The sequence below is a fragment of the Dromiciops gliroides genome, chromosome 3 (assembly GCF_019393635.1).
Source record: "Dromiciops gliroides isolate mDroGli1 chromosome 3, mDroGli1.pri, whole genome shotgun sequence".
Lineage (NCBI taxonomy): Eukaryota > Metazoa > Chordata > Mammalia > Microbiotheria > Microbiotheriidae > Dromiciops > Dromiciops gliroides.
In genome coordinates, this window is record NC_057863.1 from 454,203,027 (window position 1) to 454,225,617 (window position 22,591).

At 35.5% G+C, this 22,591-nt stretch overlaps 1 protein-coding gene across 3 annotated transcripts in view; it reads left to right on the forward strand.

Moving 5' to 3' along the window:
• KCNH7 (potassium voltage-gated channel subfamily H member 7) overlaps nt 1-22,591 on the forward strand; it is a 621,793-nt gene that overhangs the window by 513,494 nt on the left and 85,708 nt on the right. For all 3 annotated transcript variants that reach the window (XM_043991004.1, XM_043991002.1, XM_043991003.1), the window contains one exon: nt 7,061-7,260. In XM_043991004.1, coding sequence (XP_043846939.1) covers nt 7,061-7,260 — 200 coding nt within the window. The remainder of the gene's footprint in view (nt 1-7,060; nt 7,261-22,591) is intronic.

Genomic DNA, 22,591 nt, shown 5'->3' on the forward strand with positions numbered 1-22,591 from the left:
CCCTAGAGAGGATATATTATTTTCCTTGGTCATATACCCAAGATGTAACAGAGATCCTCCAATGACTTGTCAAAACAGTTTTCTTGATTCCTGTGGACACAAGCAATACTGCCAGAATAAAGCTACAAAGTATTACAATAGATTACAAAGTCTTGACTACCCAACTGAAGACCAACATGGTTCAGATAATGTTTTCCTCACTGTTATCTATTGAAAGTAAGGGAAATAATAGAGAAAACTGAGGGAAAAACAGCTCGCAACTAAAATGGTATCTGAGAACAGGATTTGAATTTCCAAACCTTGGCTTTAACCTGTTCAGGAATGATAGACTCCCTATCAAGATGGAGTTCACTTAACAAAGACTAGAAAGTAGATATTTACTGGATGTCTTGCAAATTTAATTAGAAAGGGTTTAAACTAAAAAGTTTGAAGGAAAAAGACAATAGTCTAGGTGTATTCACTAAGATAGATACCACAGACCAAAGGAAAAAATAGTAGTTGAGACACCCATAATTTCACAAAAGTCTAAGAAAGGAACCAGTGGTAAAATATTATCTATATGCAGGTACCCAAAGTTTAGGTAACAAGAAATAAGAAATACATATCCTAACATGAAGAGGTAAATTTGACTATATAGGTACCACTGAGGGTTGAAGAAATTCAGTGGATTACTGGGAAATGGCTCTGCCTAGATATGCTTTATTCAAAAGAAATAGGATAGGTAAAAACTGATAATCGTGGTAGTGGGGTGAAGAATAGTACTAAAATACTCATAAAGATATCTAAGAATCAGAGTGAGGAATCATGGTCAGAAGCATTTGGGGAAAAGTTATCAGAAGAAAAAATAAGTTACTTTATTATTCATTTGTACTACAAATGTCTTGGACAGGAAGAGGAAAGAGACAAAGAATATGGGAAATAGATCACTAGTCTAGTACAAAGTCATAATATGTTAGTGAGAGGAGTAGAAAGAGTTCTCCAGTTTTCTTGATCTACTGGAATTCTCTTTGCCAAAAGCATAGTAACTTATAACTTCTTGACTTATCTTATTGATAATCTCATCCTTTCCCAACATAGGAAAATTCTGTTTTGGATGTGATTCCTACTAAAAGGACAAAACTGTTTCTGGGGTAGAAATGGCAGGAACTTTGGTGGGGACTGAGGAAAGAAGAGAATAACCTCTGCCTCCTAGAGTTTGTGATTTAAAGGGAAATGAAAGCTAGACTTGAACTTTATCCTAGTTTTTGAGATAACAAGTTTCAAAGGATTTGAGTGAAGATGAGATCCCATCGACTAAAATTCTACAAGAAAAGTGATTCCAGAAGGGATCCATAGGGAATCCACTGACCAACTTAGTTTGGGGCAGTTTTTAAGATACTTATAGAAAGTAGAAAGAAGTCAAAATAATGGAGAGGAATACAAAAAATGAGGCATGGTAATATATGAAAACTGTTGAGTGCTAAACCTTAGAATAAGCTAAGGCCTATTTTAAAAAGCCAAGGACAAAAAAAAATGGGTCATTTAATATATGTTGGGCAAAAGAGGAGAATCAGTGAAGGGAAAAGACCACTGCTTAGAGTAGATGAAACAATGATAACTGGGAAATTCTAAAATGAATCAATAAAAAGATAGTGATTAGAAATGGTGGTTGCAAAGAGTCAATATGTTTTCATCAAGAACAGGTAATGCTAACTTTATTTCCTTTTTTGAGGGTTTGTTAACAGGTATATCAGAGACAAGCTACAGATTTCAATTACTTAGGTCTTACCCAAACAGTTGACAAATTTTTCATGTTATTTCTATAGGGGAAAAAATGTTAATAATAAAGTGTGAATTCAAAGCTGGTTGGATGGCAGAACCCAAAGAGTAGTTATTAATGGTAATATATCATCTTAGCAATAGGTCTCCAATAGAGGGCTCTGGAGATCTATGCTTAGCCCTGTGGAAAAATTCACAGATGGGATGCTTATCAAATCTGCAGAAAACACCAATCTTTGAGGAATAGTTAAAACACAATAGCAGATTCAGAATCCCATCTCTACCTTCAAATATTGGCTGGCAAGAATATTGGGCTAAATCTAATAAGATTTCAATAACTAGGGATAAATGTAAAGTCATAAACTTAATTTCAAAATAATCAGCTTCACAAGTTCAAAATGTGGGAAACAGTAAAAGAGCTGTTTAACTGAAAAAACATCTGGAGATTTAAAGGACTAAAAGCTCAATAGAACTCAGCATCATGATGTGGCCCATTTAATAAAATGAATTTAATCTTGAGTCAAATTTTTAAAAATATAACTTTCAGTAGGCAGTGAGGTGGCACAGTGGATAAAGCACCAGCCCTGGATTCAGAAGGACCTGAGTTCAAATCCAGCCTCAGATACTTGACACTTACTAGCTGTGTGACCCTGGGCAAGTCACTTAACCCTCATTGCCCCACCCTAAATAAATAAATAAATGAAATTGTCAAAAAATGCACGCACACACATTTTATACACACACACATATCTTGAATATTATGTCCTCCTCCAAGCGCCTAGGTTTAGAAGAAATGTTGACAAACTAAAACCATCCAAAGGAGAGCAGCCATGATGGTGAAGGGCCTTGAGTCTTTGTCATATTAGGATCCACTGAAAGAAATGAGTATGTTTAGGCTGAAGAGAAGAACTCAGAGAGAACCACTCCCACCCCAAAACAAGCAAACGAACGAACAAAAAACACTTTCAATTATTTGAAGGGTTACCATAGGGAAGAGGGAATACACTTGCTCTTTTTGTTCATCAAGGACAAAACTTGAAGGAGAGACAAATTAAGGCTTGATCAAGACAAAAATAAAGAACAAAAAACCACAACTTTGTAACCTCAGGAGGGCATGAGTTCCTCCTTTTATGAAAGTCTTTAAACAGAGTTTATATAACTACTTGTCAGTTACACCATAGTGTCGTGGGAATTCCTTTTTTTTTTAAAGGGATAGGTTGGATTAGATGACCATTGAGGTCCCTTCCAATTCTAACAGTCTGTGATTCCATAATTATTTATCATTTGCTTTTCTTAATGTGTGGATGTTTACATTTAAGAAAGAACATACAATGTATCCCCAAGAGTCAGTGCAGTTCAAAACTTTAGTAGCTTAAAACTACAGTAAGTCTGTTAGGATATCATGGTCATTTTAAAATAAATATTCCTTATGGATTAAGGGTTTTTTAATCCATAAATAAAATGTATTACTTAAACATAAAGTTCTTAATTGAATTTTTTTCATTTAGTGTTTTTTCTCTCCTTTCTACTTCCCTCCCCCACCAACTGGAAAATAAAATCTTCATGACAAATTTGCATAGTTATGCAAAAAAATCTACATATTGGTCATTTTCAAAAAATGTGTCTCATTCTGCATATTTACATCATCGATTTTCTGTTGAGTAGTGGATAGCATTCTTCATTATCAGACCTGTTGCATCATGGTTGATCATTTATTTAATTGGTCAGAATTCCTTAAAAGTTATTTATTTTACAAGTCTTTCTACTCTGAAAGCTAAATTTGGACATGAATTCAAAAAACTCTATGGGTCCATGAAACTTTCACCAGCCTGTAACACAGGATGTGCTACAACAATCCTATAACCCCATACCAATGCTGAAGCAGTACAACCTTGAAGGCATTGAGAGATTTTTTTCATATATCTTCCTACATATTTCCTTCTTCCTCATGCCTTCATCCTCATGTCCACTTTTAAATTAAAGTCACCACATACTAAAGGATAAATGGATTTAATTAGGAATTCTTCATAGAGCATCTACATCATTTCATCCACTATGACAGAGTTCAGCCCATAAGCTAAAATTGTCTTCTTTATGCCCACTCCAGACACTGTAGGTAAGATGGGCACATTTACCATGAAGTGATCTTTCTTGGCTTTGAAGCATAAAACCAGCTTTATCAACTCCTGCATTTGCATTTCTAAAAAAATCCTGTGAAGTATCACTCCATTCAGCTGCTATCTGCTTATATCATCTGATTTCATTGAAAGTAAGAATATAACTATTGATAAGAGTCAGCTCCTGCAGCAATACATCAAATTGTTTGTCATTGGATAAGGAGCTAAGAATTAGAACATCAAGTTAAGTTAATGTTTAGGAATGCCCTAAAAAACTGTGGTTCTTAGCAACTTCTGCCACCTTTTCCTCCATTATGCAATGATCACTGAAGAATTAGAAAAAGTCTTTAAGGACTGAGTACAATTTTATATTTTATTTTCTTTCATGCATTTTCATGGTCTAAGAATTTATCATGCAGTAGCCAGCATATAGGTAATAACTGTTATCAGATTTAGCTAGTCCTTGAAAAATAAGGATAATGTTTAATTCCTCTCAAGCCTGGCAGAATCTGCCTGATAGAATTTGTGCCCCACTGTCACAGCCTTCAAAAACAAGGGTCACCACCATACCATGATGAGTCATTAAAGTAAGATGTTTTCTGTATGTAGATGCATATAGGTTGTTCAAAAAGTCATATACCATCCATAAGAAAGCAACTCTGTGATTTTAGGTGTATCAGTAAGTACAAGTTGTATGGAATACTATGGAAGGAATTGTTCTTCAAAGGTGTTTACATATTTCTTCATTTTAATTGACAACCTGGACACAATATGCTAATGCGCATATTCTTAATATATAATAATGACAATAATACACTTATAGAGTACATTAGAACTTACAAAGTGCTTTCATTACAAAATTGAATAAGAAGCACATCAATTACTCTCCCCATTTGATGAGGAAAAATCTCAGCAAGGTTAAAGAATTGTCCAAAGTCCCATAGCTACTGAGTGGCAGAATCAGGATTTGAACTTAGCCCTGTTCTTTTCATGGTGCCACATTCTCTGCCTTGCTATAAGGTGGCTAAAACGTATTGGTTAAATTCAACATCTTTTGTATTTATTCCAGTTTACAGACTTTAAAATATTAAGCAGCTCCTTTTCTTTTTGCTCTATCTAAACACAGAGAAAGTAATATTATTTAGGTAAGAATTTTTATGGTATCTTTTAAGTCATAAAGATTCACTCTCCTTTCAGAGATTCTTTTTTTTTTTTTTTTTGGCTATTTCAGGGATTAGCACACCTATTCCCTTTAATTTAGATTTTTGCCACGGTATTGATGGGTGTGTAAGATTTGTTTGTGATGCAAATTTTTAACAGTTTGATTCTATCTGATAACAATAGAAAGTCACAAATATAGTGTTTGTTTGAAATGAAATAAAGTATTTTTTTCAAATTTTCCTTTAATGTGTAATGATGTCATTTTAATCAAAAACATAATTGAATCAACCTAACAAGCTTCACTAAGTAAGTTCTTGGTTAGGTATTTCTGGAGTATTACTTAATCTTGATTAAGTAAATTTTTGGCTAGTACCTTCTAGAATATCCTTCTATTCTAGAGTGTTACCTAGGATGAGTCACATACATAGGCATATTGTCTTTGGTTCAGGAAACATACACTTCCTACAAATATACTTTGTTCACAGAAGGCACAGAAGGCATAAAGCAAGCTGTTTTCTTGGGCTTCCTTGTCCTTACAGCCCAAGGCTTTTGTTTATTCACACATGTTGTTCTTAATTTCCTTGCCTTAAGGAGAAAGATGCATCCCCACCATCATGGTTATATTTCCCTGGCTGATAACAACACCTGATAGGCTTTGTCCCCCATACCTACCATCTCTAGCATCTGAATATTCAACTTTCACCCCTTCAAATAGAACCAAACAAAAGTCCTCTTTTGCAATGTTACAGCTAGTTGCCATTTATGGCAGTCAAAAAACACCCCTGCTATTCAGATGTCATACCCAACTTTGGAGAGAGGAAGGTGGAAGCCCAAGAAGAAAGAACATTTCTATGTATTAGTAGTAGTAGTTGTTGTTGTTAATCATACATGCACACACAAAATATCTTGTATACATTATCCCGTTTGACCTAGATAAATATTTTTTAAACTTTTTTTGGAGCTAGATAAAATACTAATTTTATTTAAAACTTGCCCTCAAAATGATTTTTAAAAAACCACATATTTTTGAAAACTTGAGTTCAAGGGGAAAATTGATTAATTGGATAAATCCTTGAAATATTCTATACTATTTAATCATTCCTATTCTGATTTCCCACCAACCCTGTCACTATCTTTACATGCATACTCACATACCTACCAATATCTCTATATACATACTATTGTTCCATGTTGTTCAAGAACCCTACTGACCTGAAAAAAGTTAACTCTACTCCCATATTCCTAACCTACTCTTAAAGACTAATGATCAAGAATTTGGTAGGCCATCTTTGATAAGGAATACTTTAATTTCAAGTACCAAACTTTGTTTCAGCATTGCCTATAACCAATAGCTGAATTAGCAGAACACTTGGCGGGGTTTGTTTTTATATGAAAAACATGATTAAGTTATTAGTAACAGTAGCTCAGGATGGAAACTGCAACTTAAGTTTTACTTTTTCTTTTGTTTAATGTGAATGTATTTCTGGAGCATTGGAAGTGGGGGTGAGGTGGTGTTTGCAGCAGAATTAAAAATCCAGAGTGTTTTAAAGTCCCAAATCACCATGTTTACCCAGTAATATTTTCCTGATAGCATATCTGAAATATCCTTAATTAAGGCAATTTTCTAATTATAAAAATAACAGTATATTTGTATTCTAGCCCACTAGAACTGCATTTTGTTGTTGTTATTATTATACTATTATACTATTACACTATTTGTTGCTGGCAGGTTTCACATTGTAAATGGTATGGGTGAGTTTTCAAAAGATACACAACTCAAGGAGAAATCTTATATTTAAAAGTTTAATGAGGACTGACTACATTTCTTCTAGAAATGACTACTCAAATCCTAAAATTCAAAGTAAAATTGGTTGGTGTTTTGATTGTTTTCTTCAAAGAATCTGTAGTAAATATCCAAAATCTTTCTGAGAAGGCCAAAGCCAACCTAAATCATTAAATGTGCTGGTAATGTTTGACATGTTCACAATTGCAGTGATCCTAACTTTGTTTTTTATCTAATCCAGCACTAATGTATGCAAGTATTTTTGGGAATGTATCTGCAATTATCCAAAGACTGTACTCAGGAACTGCCAGGTACCATATGCAGATGCTTCGAGTAAAAGAATTCATTCGCTTTCACCAAATTCCTAACCCTCTGCGGCAGCGGCTTGAAGAATATTTCCAACATGCTTGGACTTACACCAATGGCATTGACATGAATATGGTATGTAGCTCTGTTTTCACAAGTGAAACATCCATCATTGCAATCTACAGCTAAAATTTTTTTAAAGTCTCACCAGCTTGAAACCCCCCTGCTTTTTGTTTGTTCCTCTCTCAAATATTTATTTTCTACCCTGGAGATAGTCTCTCATTCTCAATTCATGGCATTGCATGGTGCTATATCTAGTTATATTGTGTGGCGAAGGCATTATAACATGATGCAAACTGATATAACTTTATGTACTAGGGATTCCCTCTTCAGACTTTCAGTGTTCTAGATAGTATCCAACAACCCAAGAAAGAACTTGGCCAATGTAAATTAAGATTTGGCAAGTGGACATTATCAGGTTTGGGTAAGGCCAGAATAAATGAGTCCTCATTAGGATGAGAACTAAGGTTACCAAACTTTAAAACGTAGGATGTTTGGGGAACGCATGCCAAACATTAGGATCCATAGGCATTTCATATGCATTCTGTGATGGGAAGTTTAATATTTCCTTTATCTTTAAGTAGTTTTTTTTTCAGTGCTGGTAAGCAATTAACTTATGTGCCCTTATTATTGTACCTACCTGGTTTAATGAATCTTTTCTTTCAAGCAGAAATATGGATTTTTCATTACTTTTACCAAAGCACACAAAATAATAACTTGCCATAGCCCACTTCTTATTGCCCCACTATTCAAAGGGAAACACAATTAAATATATGCTATCTCAGTAAGCTCTTGCTTTTATTAGAACATTGCAAAATATGATGCTGATATTCATTTAACTTTGCTATTTGTTCTGATTGCTCACTGTAGATAAGTCAACTAGTGAGCCATTGTCCATGGCATCCTATCCAATGAAGCGATCAGAATTAAGTTATCATCCAATGTGGCCAATATTCTGAAGGTAGTCACTGTTTCTAAATATCCTTCCAAAAAGGAAATCACTTAAATTTGTGAAGGCAATCATATCTATTTAAATCATTGAGCTTATGCTTCCTGGATGACCAGTTGTTCTGAGATCTGGAAGCTTGATCAAAATAAATATCTACAGGGAAAGAGCATAGATTCATAATTATCAGTCAGGGTGAAGAAAACAGTTGGAAGTATTGCCTAATTTGCAAGAATCTTCCATTTATGTGCAAATAAATTCTTCACAGCTGGATGCAATCTATATTAATCAGAAATAAGGCCACTGTTGTTCATAAAACACTTTAATTTTTAGAGCTAATCGAGGCTGTCCTTATGGATACTAATTAATATATTTCATCTAAAACATCCATTGAACTCTGAGTTATTTCCAATAATCCCAAAGGTCTCTGTGAAGAATTCATTTGCTTTTTGATGAATGAATCTCACTGCTAAGGGAACACCTTAATATCACTTGAAAGAATGTTCCTGAATTGATTGATGGTCTCTATTTCAGTGAGAGTTCATTGTTTAACCAAGTTTTCATCATTCAGAAAGTACTGGGGCTTTCTGCTATGTAGGATCAAGCAGTATGATGATATGCTTTAACAAAAAAACGCATCACAAAATTTCTTTCCATACTGCTAGTTTATTACACAATAGTAAAAAAAAAAACAAAAACCCAACACTTACTTATGGTATCATTTCTTCTCCCTATATAGTTCTAGTATTGTGACCATTTTGTGAGCACAAGTCTATTTTTATGACTATTTACTTTTCATTGTTTGAATCTATTACCTATAACTATGGTTTATATACCACTTGCATAATTGATGATGTACTTATGAAAGATTTATCTCTTTCCTGTCTGCTTCACACCTTAATACATGGAATCACAACACCCACCGGTAAGAGCAGGAGGTATTTATATATAATTTAATTCTCGTGTAAAATGTGGAGAATATCCATGTTATCTGTCAGGTTTAGAGCTTGTTTAATGCTTTCAAATTTTAGTTTTAACCTTTTTTTGCATGATGGAGTGGTAGGCAACACAAGATAGAAATCTCTGGGAGAAAGGTATGGGGACGAGGTAGAAAATAGACATTCTTAAAGTGAAGAACTGCTTAAGCTCAAAAAAAATTTACAGTTTATTACTCCCGAATACAAATCACTTTTCTATACTCTGTCCCCCCCCAACACAAACACATACACACACACACACACACACACACACACACATTCCTTCAACCGAAAGTCATGTGTATACGGTTTGCATTAGATAGCTGTCATGAAGAAATGTCACTCTCTCTGGTCATCCTGTATTTTCCTTATGTAGGCACTTTTCTTTTCTATCATCTGCATGCCTATATAACCTGCTGGTGGGCTGTGTGAGCTCTAAACCATGTGCTTAGGAGATTTGCATGTGGTTTTGAGAGCTTGACCTTGCACGAACTTCCTATTTGTACACAGTGTCTGCCTTTTTCATCTCATGACTGCCAAGTGAGTAAAAATAATAATACGAGATTAATTAGCAAATTCTGAAACATCTGATGTCATTTACTTGGTTACTAAACATAATAAGCAAAAATGCTTGTTTAAAAACCTATATTATTATTATATTTATTGGAAAGAAATAAAAAGAGTGAATTTCTTCTAAAACAGTATATAGGCTGTTAAAATAACCCCTCAGTGACTTCTGAAAATTACTTAGTTAAAACCGAGTGAGACAGTAACATAATTTAAATTTGAAGCATTTGATACTTTCATATTCCATAAGTAATATTCTTATTTCTACAAGGATATTCCATATTACCTCATTTAAGTATAACTTTGATCATGATTTCTCAAAAAAAAAACTTTCAGAAAAGCTAGTTTCACTACTAGTCCATATCCAGAAGAAACATGAAATTTCTAACTATAATATGTTATAGCTTGTTAACCATACTATGTACATACATAATTGGTTTAAAACAGTCCTCCATGCCAAAACTTTTGATTATATAGGAATTAACAAAAAAAGGTGGAGGAAATATTGAATAATATAATAGGGTCTCCTTTTCCTTCCTATAAGATCCTTTACCTATTTAAGGGACCATTGCTATAATGTCTACAAACTAATTGTATCCTGGAAACAATCATTAGTATCGAACTCCATAATCAGGGGATAAAGACAAACTCCTTTCTGTGATCCAGGCATCAGAGCCAACACAGCCAGATGATTGAAGCTTAGAGCTCATTTCCAAAATTGCATCAGAATTCTGGCACAGATCATGAGGATTTTTGTGTTTGACTCAAGGTTACCCAGGATTTATGACCAGTCACCCATATCTCCAGATCTGTTCTGGGATGTTCTTTCCCCACCAGTAATCTGAATAATTGAGAGTTTCTCAAATTAGAAGACATTTTTGGAACTCTGAGACTAATTCAAGAGACTGTCCTGAGTCAAGTCAAAGAATGGCTTGCTGGAGACTTGGTCTGAAAAACTCTGAGAACAACCTTTAGTAACTGATGTTAATGCTAGCCCCACAAAATTCTAGGATTGAAATCATTAGTTGCGTGAAACCATTAGTTACTCAGGGTCATCCCCACATCATTTATAACTGCCCTGGACTTATTAGGGAGCTTGACTAGGTAATACAATAGCCCTGGCCAACTGCATGTTTTGGAAAAAGGAAAAACAAATCCTTCTCTAATTGTTTTGTTGACTCCAGAGAGTAGATTCTGTCTCATAAAATAATAGTTTTCTTAAAATGGATAAAACAGAAGTTTTTAATTAGTTAAGTTGTTATAACGCCATGGCCAACTTCCCAAAAAGCTATATCTGAATTTGCTTCTTTTTGCCAGCAGAACTGGTTGAATTAAAGAAAAGAATTTATAAGTGGTGCGTATTCATTTCTAGAAGAGTCTACTAAGTCTCTAACTCAATTTTACTTCAATGACTGTTTCTGTTTTCTCCTAAATCAGGATGGCATCCAGTGATACCTTTGACCCTATCATTCATACTTGGTCTAACCTTATCCAATCAAAGGTGTGTTTATTCCAGTTCTCTGCACACAACTCATTAAAAGGACTTCATGTGTGCTGGACCAGTATTCCCAGATCTACACTGGGACTGGGGCTGTGTAAGTGGGCTGACAGAGAATGGCAAAGTCTTTCATTCATGGCCAGTTAGCTAGCATACAGGAAAAGATCCTGTCTCCTAAAACTGTGCTCTGATTTTTTACCATGGTTTGGAAGTATCCCGAGATTCACAAAAGCTATGCTAATGGAACTCAAACCCTGGCTAGTCCTACCATGCTGGAAAAGCTTGGAATATTATCCTGGCAGCAGGTATATATGCCACCTGAGAAGCCACCTAGCTAAGTGCAGAGAAGCTGCTTGATAGAAGAATAACCACTAACAATTCATGGAGGACCATCTAGATAAGGCATGGAGAGGGTCAAGATCCATCTTCTATGAGGGGAGGGTTTCCATAATAGAAGTATCCAGCAGGATCCTGCGATGTATTGGAAGTTAGAAGAAATAGGCTCATTTTACTCCAATGCTTCTCTGAAATTTTTTAAAGTAATGGTAGCTTATTTATAGCATTTTATCCTTGAGGGTAGACAGAATCTTTTTCCTTTGGCCGAAGCAGATTGATATATCCTTGAAAGTATTTCACTTCAATCAGTAACATACTAAATGGAAAGAAGAACAAAGGGCAATAATTTACATACATTGGTCAATATGAGCCAACAATTCTTTTTTCCCCATAGGCAGAGATACCTCCCTTAGCACATGCTGGATTAAAAAAAAAAAAAGAAGGGATCTGTGATTTTGTTGGGATGAGGAGCTCACAGTGGGCCAACTCTTTTCACCAAAGCAGATCACAAGCAGTATATAACTTAGATACTTTGTGTGGAGTGCACATGTAAAATGTAGAAATTAAGTTACATCTCACAACTAATAAGTGCCAGAGGCAGCTTTTGAAGCCATATCTACCTGATTATAAGCCTATTATCCAAATTATCCACCACTCCAGGAGATATCACAGTTTTCCACCATACAGACTCACAGGGAATTGTCTGATTTTATGGGAAGCACAAAGCAAAATTATTACCTTGAGCTATTACCCTTATCAAAGATCTTTTGTTTACTCAGGGTCTCATGTACTCACTGACTAGTAGGAGGACAGTAGGAGGACATCTATTGCTTAAGAAAAGACCATATCTTCCTGGCCTGGGTCCTCTAAACTGAGACATTTTTATTGAACCTTTCAAAAACACCTTAGCCATTTTAAAGAAGAGAACAATTAATATAATAAAATTAATATAATTATACATTTTATGTATTCTAACACTAAGTAAGAAAATGTAAAACATTATAGACCTAGAGCAATCTTAGGTCAAAGATGTACTCACTAAGTCACATTCAACAAGTCATTCTCACCATCATCATCATCATCATCATTGTCAAAAAGATTTACTCGTGACCATCCTGCAACTGGCTCTATGCTGCATGCTGTATAAAATGATGGCAAATGCTCTTTAGCAGTTTCCACCAAACTAAGAACAAATTCTGGTGGTGACAAACAAATGAACACTTAAAAGTTACCAACCTGACAAAAGAGTAAATGATAACTTTAAAAATCTAGTTTTCATATTACTGCCATGGGTTTCTGTGCTTTGTTTCTCTATTTGTAAATTGGTGATTAAGAACTTTTCTCCCCTGTAGTACCATTAAAATTAAAAATTGTCAAAAAATTTTGTTTAGTTCCTTAAAATGAAGAAAATACTCAGGCAGAGTTCCAAAAAAAAACGATTTGTTCACAGGATTAACCATTTAAGTTTTAATTTAATTTTAAGGATTCTAGAAGGGACCTCAGAGGTCATCTACTGCAACCCTCTTCTTTTACAAATGAGGAAACTGAGGCTCAGATAGATTTGGTGACTTGTCCAAGATGACACAGTAAGTGGAAGCCTAAAAATTTGAACCCAAGTCCTCTGACTCTGAATGCAGTTCCCTTTCCATTACACTGCCAATGCACTGAAAGAGGTGCAGTCTTTAAACACTTTTTAGTCATGGGACATGGGAGCAATAACCAACCAACTTAGTTTAGGATCACCTTCTAATCAAGGTAAGTTGTGAACAAGTTTACCTAGATGATTAGATGGAGGTATAGAAGGTGGAGAAACTACCTTGGTTCACTCTTTAAAGTATCCTCTTAGCAAAATACTTTTTCACATGATCTAATCCAAAATACTCAAAGGCCTCTGGTTAATATTGGAATTATTTAGTAGAGATAAAAAGTGAATGATTTTCTACAGAACAAAGCTCAATAAAATTGGTAACCAAAGGTCCATCCAATCTGACAAGAAAATTCTTTATTCCTTATTTCAGTTCAACAGTTATTAAATGGTTATTGTGTGCAAAGCCAGATGCTAATCCCTGAGGAAGATGCCAGGAGTGGGTGAAGGTTTCTTAAAAACATTAATCGAGTGTTTCTCTCATCACAACCTTTTTAACAATATTCTTTTGGTGATGCTATAGGACTGCTGTATGACTGAGAATTATGCTATAACTCAGTCTCCTGAAAATTAAAGTTGAGCCCAGCCCAAAAGTCAATGAAGATGGGTACACGGTGATTGTGAGCAGGCTGCAAGATGTTGCTAATGAAGAATTATGTAGAATAAATGACATAAAGGACACCTTCAGAGAGATGGTATGGGGGGTAGTGGAGCTATGCCGATAATGTAGCAAGAGTCCCATGTAAAGGCAGAAGGGACTAGAGGAAGTCCCCAGCATATTGAGTAGGTCTCCTAGGACGATTTGTGGGATACCATAGGAAAAAAATATTCATTGTCTGTATACAACCAATGAAGGATTTGTTTTGCTTGACTATACATATTTGTTACAAGAAATTTGGTTTTTTTTTTTCTTTTTTCCCAATGGTGTAAGTAGGAGAAGGAAGAGGAATTGTTTTCTGATAATATTTCTTAAAATAGAGCAGTGGGTAGAAATGTGCTACAAATGTGGAATGTTGCATAAATTTTCAAGGTCACTGTATTATTAGGTTTAAGTAATTGTTTTACTTTGTTACAATAGACATCTCAGGAAATGGGAGTAATCTGTAACTGTATGTAATACAAAAATAAGATATTAAAAACTTTTTAAAAATATTTTAAAAGAGAGCACACAACAGAAATGAAAAAAATCATACGAGATGAGAAGGCATGGATAAATTGTAATATGTATCACCTCCTTACCTCAATGGGCAGATAAGTAGCACAGTGGGTAGACTCAACTTTCTGAATTCAAGTCTGACCTCAGTCACTTACTAGCTGAGTGACGAGTCACTTAACCCTGTTTGCCTCAGTTCCCTCTTCTGTCAAATAAGCTGGAGAAGAAAATGGCAAACTATTCCAATATCTTTGCCAAGAAAACCCCAAATGAGGGGTCACAAAGAGTCAGACATGACTGAAAAACAACTGAACAACTTTACCTCAATGCTCCAAATGATCAGTGTGAGTACTTTATCCACCGAAGAAGATCGCAACCCCTACATGTTTAGGAACTAGTTTCATGGGTTGCTGTGGCCAAAATAACTCATCATTTAATAACCAACTTTCTATTGATTAACATCTAGAACTTAGTTAGTTTGGCCCTCTGACACTAGAGATAGTTCCTATGCTTGGCCCTTCCTCAAAACCTTTACAATTTCATAGACTTTATTAGGGTTAATGAGCTGGGGGTGGGGGGCGCTTTCTAAAAGCCAACATCATCTCCAAAGCACAAAGATATCTTGGAGTAGAATGTACATGGAAGAGAATCTATCATTAGCCATTGTTCAGATGTGTGTGTGTGTGTGTGTGTGTTGTTGTTCAGTTGTTTTTTCATAGCAAAGATATTGGAGTGGTTGCCACTTCCTTCTCCAGCTCACTTTACAGATTACAGAACTGAGGCAAAGTTAAGTGACTTGCCGAAGGTCACACATCTAATAAATGTCTGAGGCCAGATTTGACCTCATGAAGATGAATCTTCCTGACTCCAGGCCCAAAATTCTATCCACTGTGTCCAAAGCACTTTATGTACATATCTCACTGGAACCTCACAACAATGCTGTAGATCATGTATTTATTGTAGGTTTTGATGTCTCCATTTTATAGATGAGGAAATTTAGTCTGAGAGAGACAGTATTTGCCCAGGGTCACACAGCTGGAAAGATGTTAGAGGTGGGATTTGAAACCAGGTCTTTCTATCTCCAAGTTCATGGTGCTTCTCAATATTTTTAACATTCAAATTTGCATATATATTATAGTGGAACTTTTTTATGGAAAAACCATTTGAAAAAATGAAAAAACATCACAGTAAGTGAGAAGGGATAAAAGGGTTGTAATGTGTGTCAGAAGTAGTTCATATTCTTTTCCTTCCTTTTGTGGTATAGCCAAATTAACCAATGAGTTGTTCCCCAAAGTGGACAGTCCATCTCCCATTTTATGTCTTTGCATAAGTGGCCAGTCTTTTCCCCTCTAGCTATGTGAATCTCTAACCTCCTTCAAGTCATCTCATGGCCCACTTCCTACTTGAAGGTCTTTTAATGGCCTCCTCTCAAAAACACAGGGCTGCATTTTCTTGATGCTCTCTCCTCAGAAAATTATCTTGAATTTATTTATCTATGTACATGTTATATCCCATCTCCCACCCCCAACAACTTCAGTAGAATATAAACCCCGATGACTTTAGAGTCTCATTTTTCTTCTGTATGCCCAGAATTTAGAGGGATGATTTGCTCACAATAGGTGCTTAATAAATGCTTGTTGAAATGAATCATGTCAGTGCAATCATGGGAGCACCCACACTGATAAAATCATGAATTTCTCTCAAAATTCAAATAACTGTATTTGTCCTCCTTTAAAGATGCTGCTACTATTTCTGTTACTCCTGAGGGTGCTGCACTTGTGTAGGAATATGGCCAAAAGGAACAATGTGTAATCAGTAGTTCTTTACACATTGTATGCATTTAAAGAACATCCTTTGATTTGGTTTCTAGCTACAGCTTTGTTTGCCAAATCTCTCACTATTGGCAAGGCATTCTTACTACCCTGTAAATAGCCCGACATCTTGCCCTAAAGAAAACACTGCATTTCTGATGGCCCTTGGCCAGACTCATCAATCAGCTGTCATTATTTTCTACCACTTTCCAAGCCATGTCAAATTACTTAATTATATGAAATCAACCTGTATGATGTCCTTGGATAATTTATTTTGTTCCCCTCTCCCTTACCTATAAACTTCTCAACTCAGTAGAAATTCACAACAAACTCAGGATTCAGCTATTTCCATGGCTACCAAAATGCCACTATTGGAAAAACCAAAAATTCACTTTCTAGTCTTCTTATGCAATGAGGGTTAAGTGACTTTCCCAGGGTCACACAGCTAGTAAGTGTCAAGTTACTGAGTCCGGATTTGAACTCAGGTCCTCCTGAATCCAGGGCCAGTGCTTTATACACTGTGTCTTCTAGCTGACCCCAAGTCTTCTTATGCTTTATACTCTCCACATACTCTTCAATCCAGTGACACCGGCCTCCTTGCCATTTCTCACACAAGGCAATCTATCTCCTGACTCTGGACATTTTCACTAACTGTCCCCCCACCATGTCTGGAACTCTCTCCCTCTGCACATCCACCTCCTGGCATCCTGGGCTTCTTTAAGCCTCAGTTAATGTCTTACCTTCTACAAGAAGGCTCTCTTGTTCTACTTTAACCTTAATGCCTTTTGTCTGAGATTATTTCCATTTTATCCTGTATACATCCTATTTGCCCATAATTGATTGCATACTGTCTCTTCCATTAGACTGTGAGCTCCTTCAGAATGGGGACGATTTTTACTTTCTTTGAATTCCCAGCAATTAGCACTGTGCCCAGCTCATAGTAGGCACTTAATAAATGAGTTGTTTACTTCTTAACTTGACCCAGCTAAGAATTTTGGACAGCATAGCCAAGGTAGGAAATAGCTACTGGGAAATTGGAACAGGGTAAGCATATTTTTTCCCAAGAAAAGTACCCTAAAGTCCCAGAAACCTGGGATTCCAAACCATGTGCTACCATTATCATTTTTATCCACATCTCCTGTGACCCTTCCTTAATATGTAATGACAAGAATGCATCACCAACATTGCAGGGCTAGAATTGCAAAATCAGCTCCACGGATCTGGACATATGCAAAGACTTGGTGACATAAATATTTACACATAGCTGCTAGATGGCACATGAATATATATGACCAGCAGAGTGGCCTCCTTAAAGTACATATAGAAGCAAACTTTCGACTGATGAGAAATAGTTGCAGATTGTTACACAAACCTGGTGGCAAGTAATCATAAATAAAACCACTCTTCTGAGTAAAGACACATTGTCCAGGATGTTGTAGAGGGAATAAATTCATACACTGTGTAGGAGTTTAATGATAATTTAAATCCCTCTCAACACTAAGACACTATGAGGATTATGGAAAGGGCCAATTCAAAAAATATTCTTGATGTACGTTTTTTTTGATGAGGCAATTGGGGTTAAGTGACTTGCCCAGGGTCACACAGCTAGTAATTGTTAAGTGTCTGAGGCCGGATTTGAACTCAGGTCCTCCTGAATCCAAGGCTGGTGCTCTATCCACTGCGCCACCTAGCTGCTCCTCTTGATTTACTTTTTAGGAAAAGATCATTGGTCATACATGAGTCTTCTTTAATTATATCCATATAAAGTTTCAGTGAGACTTTATAAGCAATCAGTGAACAAACATTTAATGAGCACCTACTCTGTGCCTGGCATTGTGCTAACTTCTAGAGATACAAATGCAAAAAAAAGAAATAATCCCTACTCACAAAGAATTTATAGAAGCACAAAGAAGCATATAGAAATAAATAACTTACCACTATAGAATTCAGTTCATGCCCCTGGCTCTGCCAACCTTTTTAAAAACATTGTCATAGATTCAAGACTCCCCTTGATAATATAGACCAGCACAGAGAAATAATCTAAATTAAATGCATGAAATTGTCCGTGAACTTCTTATCCATTCTCTCTCACCGTAGAATTCCATTTATTTTATGTATAACAAGGGACATATTATGCAGTTTCGGACTGCATGTTCCATTGGTACCCTTGAAATGTCAAGAAGGAAGGAAGGAAACATGCATTTATTATAACTCACTGTATGCTAAGTACTATGCTAAATATTTTGAAAATATTAATTCATTTGACCCTCACAACAACCCTGGGAGGTAAGTACTATTATTATCCCCATTTTACACTAAAAGAAACTGAGGTAGAGGATAAGTGACTTGCAGAAGATCACATAGCTAATATCTAAGGCTGTATTTGAACTTATGTCTTCCTTACTTGAGACTCAGAATGCCATCTGCTGGGCCATCTCACTACCTCTGAGAAGCATTCTAGTAAGATCTCAAATAAGATGAATGGCCACTTGTGGGAAAATTATGGAAGGACTAGGATAAGTGTGGTGTGGGATGGTTAGGCAAGGAAGTATGGGCATGTTGTCAGTAGAAATGACACAAATATATCCTTAGGTAGAACAATTTATTTCTGTGTAATTGTATCATTGCACTTATTTCAGTGTCTTGCTTATAAAAATATGCATTCAAGTCAACAAACATTTGTTAAACATCTACTTGGACATGATATTGGGCTGATCCACGGGAGACACAAAGACAAAGACAAAGACCAAACAACAACAACAAAAACAAACTAGTTCTGAGCCTCAAAAAGCTTACCTTTTTTTTTTTTTTTTGGTGAGGCAATGGGGGTTAGTTAAGTGACTTGCCCAGGGTCACACAGCTAGAAAGTGTCAAGTGTCTGAGGCTGGATTTGAACTCAGGTCCTCCTGAATCCAGGGCCAGTGCTCTATCCACTGTGCCACCTAGCTGCCCCAAAAAGCTTACCTTCTATTGGTAAATACAACATATCAACAGATAGTTAAATATAAGATAACTCAAAAAAGTATGTAGCTGATAATGATGATGATTACCATGTTAAGATAAACCAAATTCTGGATCAAATAGGGCAATGTATTTATATCATGTACTATACTTAAAGAAATGAAATAAAACTTCTAATTGTATTTTTTCTTGAGGATTAAATAACTTGTTGATTCAACAGTCATCTGTTGACTCTCAGCATGTATATTCCTCAGTATTCCCAATATGATGAATACAAATTGGCACCAATGCTAGACTTCCTTCCTACTCCCTGACCTTTGTGTTTCTACATGAAAAATCACAAAATATTTGGGGAGTGTTTATCTCCACTATGATGTTATAAGATTTCAAAAAGTCATTCTGAGAAGCATTTTGATTAATGCAATAGAAAGAATCAAGAGACCTACATTTTTTCTTAACTTTGCCCCTGACTTATTTTGTAATCTTGGACTCTTCCCCCAATCTACCCCTACCCACCCCTATTCTCTTGTCCTCCCCCAAAAAAGTCATCAGTTTTACCCTAGTCGCTTAACACAATGTTTTTCAAAGATCATATAGATGAAAATATTTTGAAAAGCTCTACTGAAATAAGGGGTAGTCAGTCACATTTTAAGTTATTATTACTGCTATATTATCCCACTGTGGAGGTACAAATATCCTGTTGTTTATTCCACCTTTCTTTTTCCCTCTCTATATATAATCCTGGATTAATTTCTACAACCTATTTACAGAAGGATAATTGAAAATTATACAGTGGCAAACATTCTTCCCATAATGCATTTCAATTACCTATACCTTTTCTCCTCTGATAAGTGCAAGCAGTTGAGGGGATTAGTGGTTAACTGACCCTAATGACTAATAAGGAGAAAAATTGCTAGAGGACCTGAATCATTAATCTTCCATTTTTGCTATAAAGGAAACCAGAAAAAAAAAAAGAGGAAGTTACAGAACCAGGAGAATAATTTATACACTAGCAATAATGTAAAGACCAAAAAAAAAAAAGACTATGTAAAGAAGGTTACTGAGGGAAAGCTCTAGCTTTAAAGAGAATTGAAAAAAGCCTTCTTACAGAAGGTGGAGATTTAGCTGAGACTGCAAGGAATCCAGGAAAGTGAGGAGACAGAGATGCCAGAGGGTAAGAATTCCAGGCATAAAGAACAGAAGTAGAGTGTTTGTGCAAGGAACAGCACAAAGACTGCTAAGAAGGCTTGTGTCACTGAAAAGTACTGATAAGTAACTGACAATCAAAAATAGGGAAGGGACTACTAAAATAACATCAATACTGGCTGTCATAACTTTACACAGAAAGTTAACCAGTGATACTATTTGCCACAAGGAGACCAAAGGAGTTAGGAAAGTGTCAGAAAATACCTGACTTATCAACTAGAGAAAAATGGCTATCAATGCAACAACAGATTATAATATAAAATATTATAATAAAAAAACTGCTTATAAAACAGAGAGAAGCATTGGAGTGAAAATCATATTAAAAACATTCAGCTAAGCAAAGTCATTTGAAGGTCATTTAAGGAAAAAAAGTAAAGGCCAACAAGTAAGAGCAAAAATAAAAGTGATTTTAAAAAAAGAAACCTATTATAAAAGACTTTTCTCCCTTGAGAGCAGTAAAAAAAAAAATCATCATGTTTGGAATAAATATCACATTTCCGGATATCCCTTATAAGGGGAAGTATAAATGTAACTTAAAAAACAAACAAAGATAGGTTTAAAAAAAAGGAATAGAAGGAGATCTAAGTTAGAGGTCATATAATTGTGGGTGCATCAAGAGACTGATATGCAAGATATCTGAAAAAAGAAAAAATACTAAAGATATGGCAAGAAATCTCGGACCTTATTAATTTTAAAAGAGTGAGTAAGAAAAGAACAGTCAGTATCTACCAGTCTATCTTACAATACTCTTATTTATACAAAATCTTTCTGACAGTCATTTATCCATGTAATGAGGTCACCCTGGATGCACATATTAGTTAATAGGGAAAAAGCAGAACTTCATTTGTAATACTCAAAAATTGACCACATCTTTACCATTTCACAATTTAATGAAAGATGTGAAGAATATAAGATCCCACAGTTATTGATTATGAAAAAGCATTTGATTTTGAGAAAAACACTTTTCAAAAGGGTGTTTCTAATTCAAATATTAAAATCATTCAAGATTCCTCGAAAGTTATAACATAAATAAGATAGAATAGAGAAAGAAACGACAAAGCACTGTTAGTTATGCCCTGAATTTAGCTGCATAATTGAATATTAAGAATATAACTGCAGGGGCAGCTAGGTGGCGCAGTGGATAAAGCACCGGCCCTGGATTCAGGAGTACCTGAGTTCAAATCCGGCCTCAGACACTTAACACTTACTAGCTGTGTGACCCTGGGCAAGTCACTTAACCCCAATTGCCTCACTAAAAAAAAAAAAAAAAGAATATAACTGCTGCTCATATATCTTGAAGACATAGGAAATAATCATTACATGTTAAATGTCTGTTTACCAAGGTACAAGGAAGCATAATAACTATGTGTATTTTCCTTTCTTTGGTTACTCAGATATAGGGATTATGTTATGTAAATAATCTGATTGACCTAATTTAAGAGAAGATGCTTAAATTTAGTGAGAATCCTGAGTTGGTATCATAGAAGGGATGAGTTTATCAAGAACTGAATGCTATTATTATACTCTAGTGCACCCATATTCCATATGAAAACTAATCTTGAAATCAATCACGAATACAGTGATTCATACTCTAAAGCATAGATTTAGTTAGATCTAGTCAGTGAATTTACTGTTTGAAAAATATGATTATAAGCAGGATCAACATTTCATGGAGAATGTTCATTTATATTTCGATTAAGCCTAATTCATCAAGGATTAAGTGTGCTTAGTGACCCACAGTATTTTCCTATAAAATCTTCTAATGGGGGGGGGGAGGCGGCTAGGTGGCATGATGGATAAAACACTGGCCCTGGATTCAGGAGGACCTGAGTTCAAATCTAACGTCAAACACTTGACACTTACTACCTGGGTGACCCCGGGCAAGTCACTTAACCCTCATTGCCCCACTCCCCCAAAAAAATTTTCTAATGCCAGTTAACACAGTCATCAGAAAGTTTTTCATGGAATTAATCTGCTATTTTCTAGACTATTTACCCTACTCAGATTATTTTTTTCTTAGTTACTTGTTGAAAATAATTGACTTGAGTATTCTTTCTTTTCCACAAATGACTTCTTTTATCTTTTATATGCAATGCAAGTTTTCATGGGTTAGAAGTCAGTTTATGTGATGTAGAAAACCTTCCAGACAGTCCATGGATATAAGGTATATATGATACAGTCAATTCTGAGCCTCTTCATTAAATCCAGTGGTCAGAAATATGGAAACAAAACATAGTATGGATTGAACATAGATGGTCCATTATTAAAAATCCTCCTAAAGTGTGGCTCAGGTAGACAAAATCTAG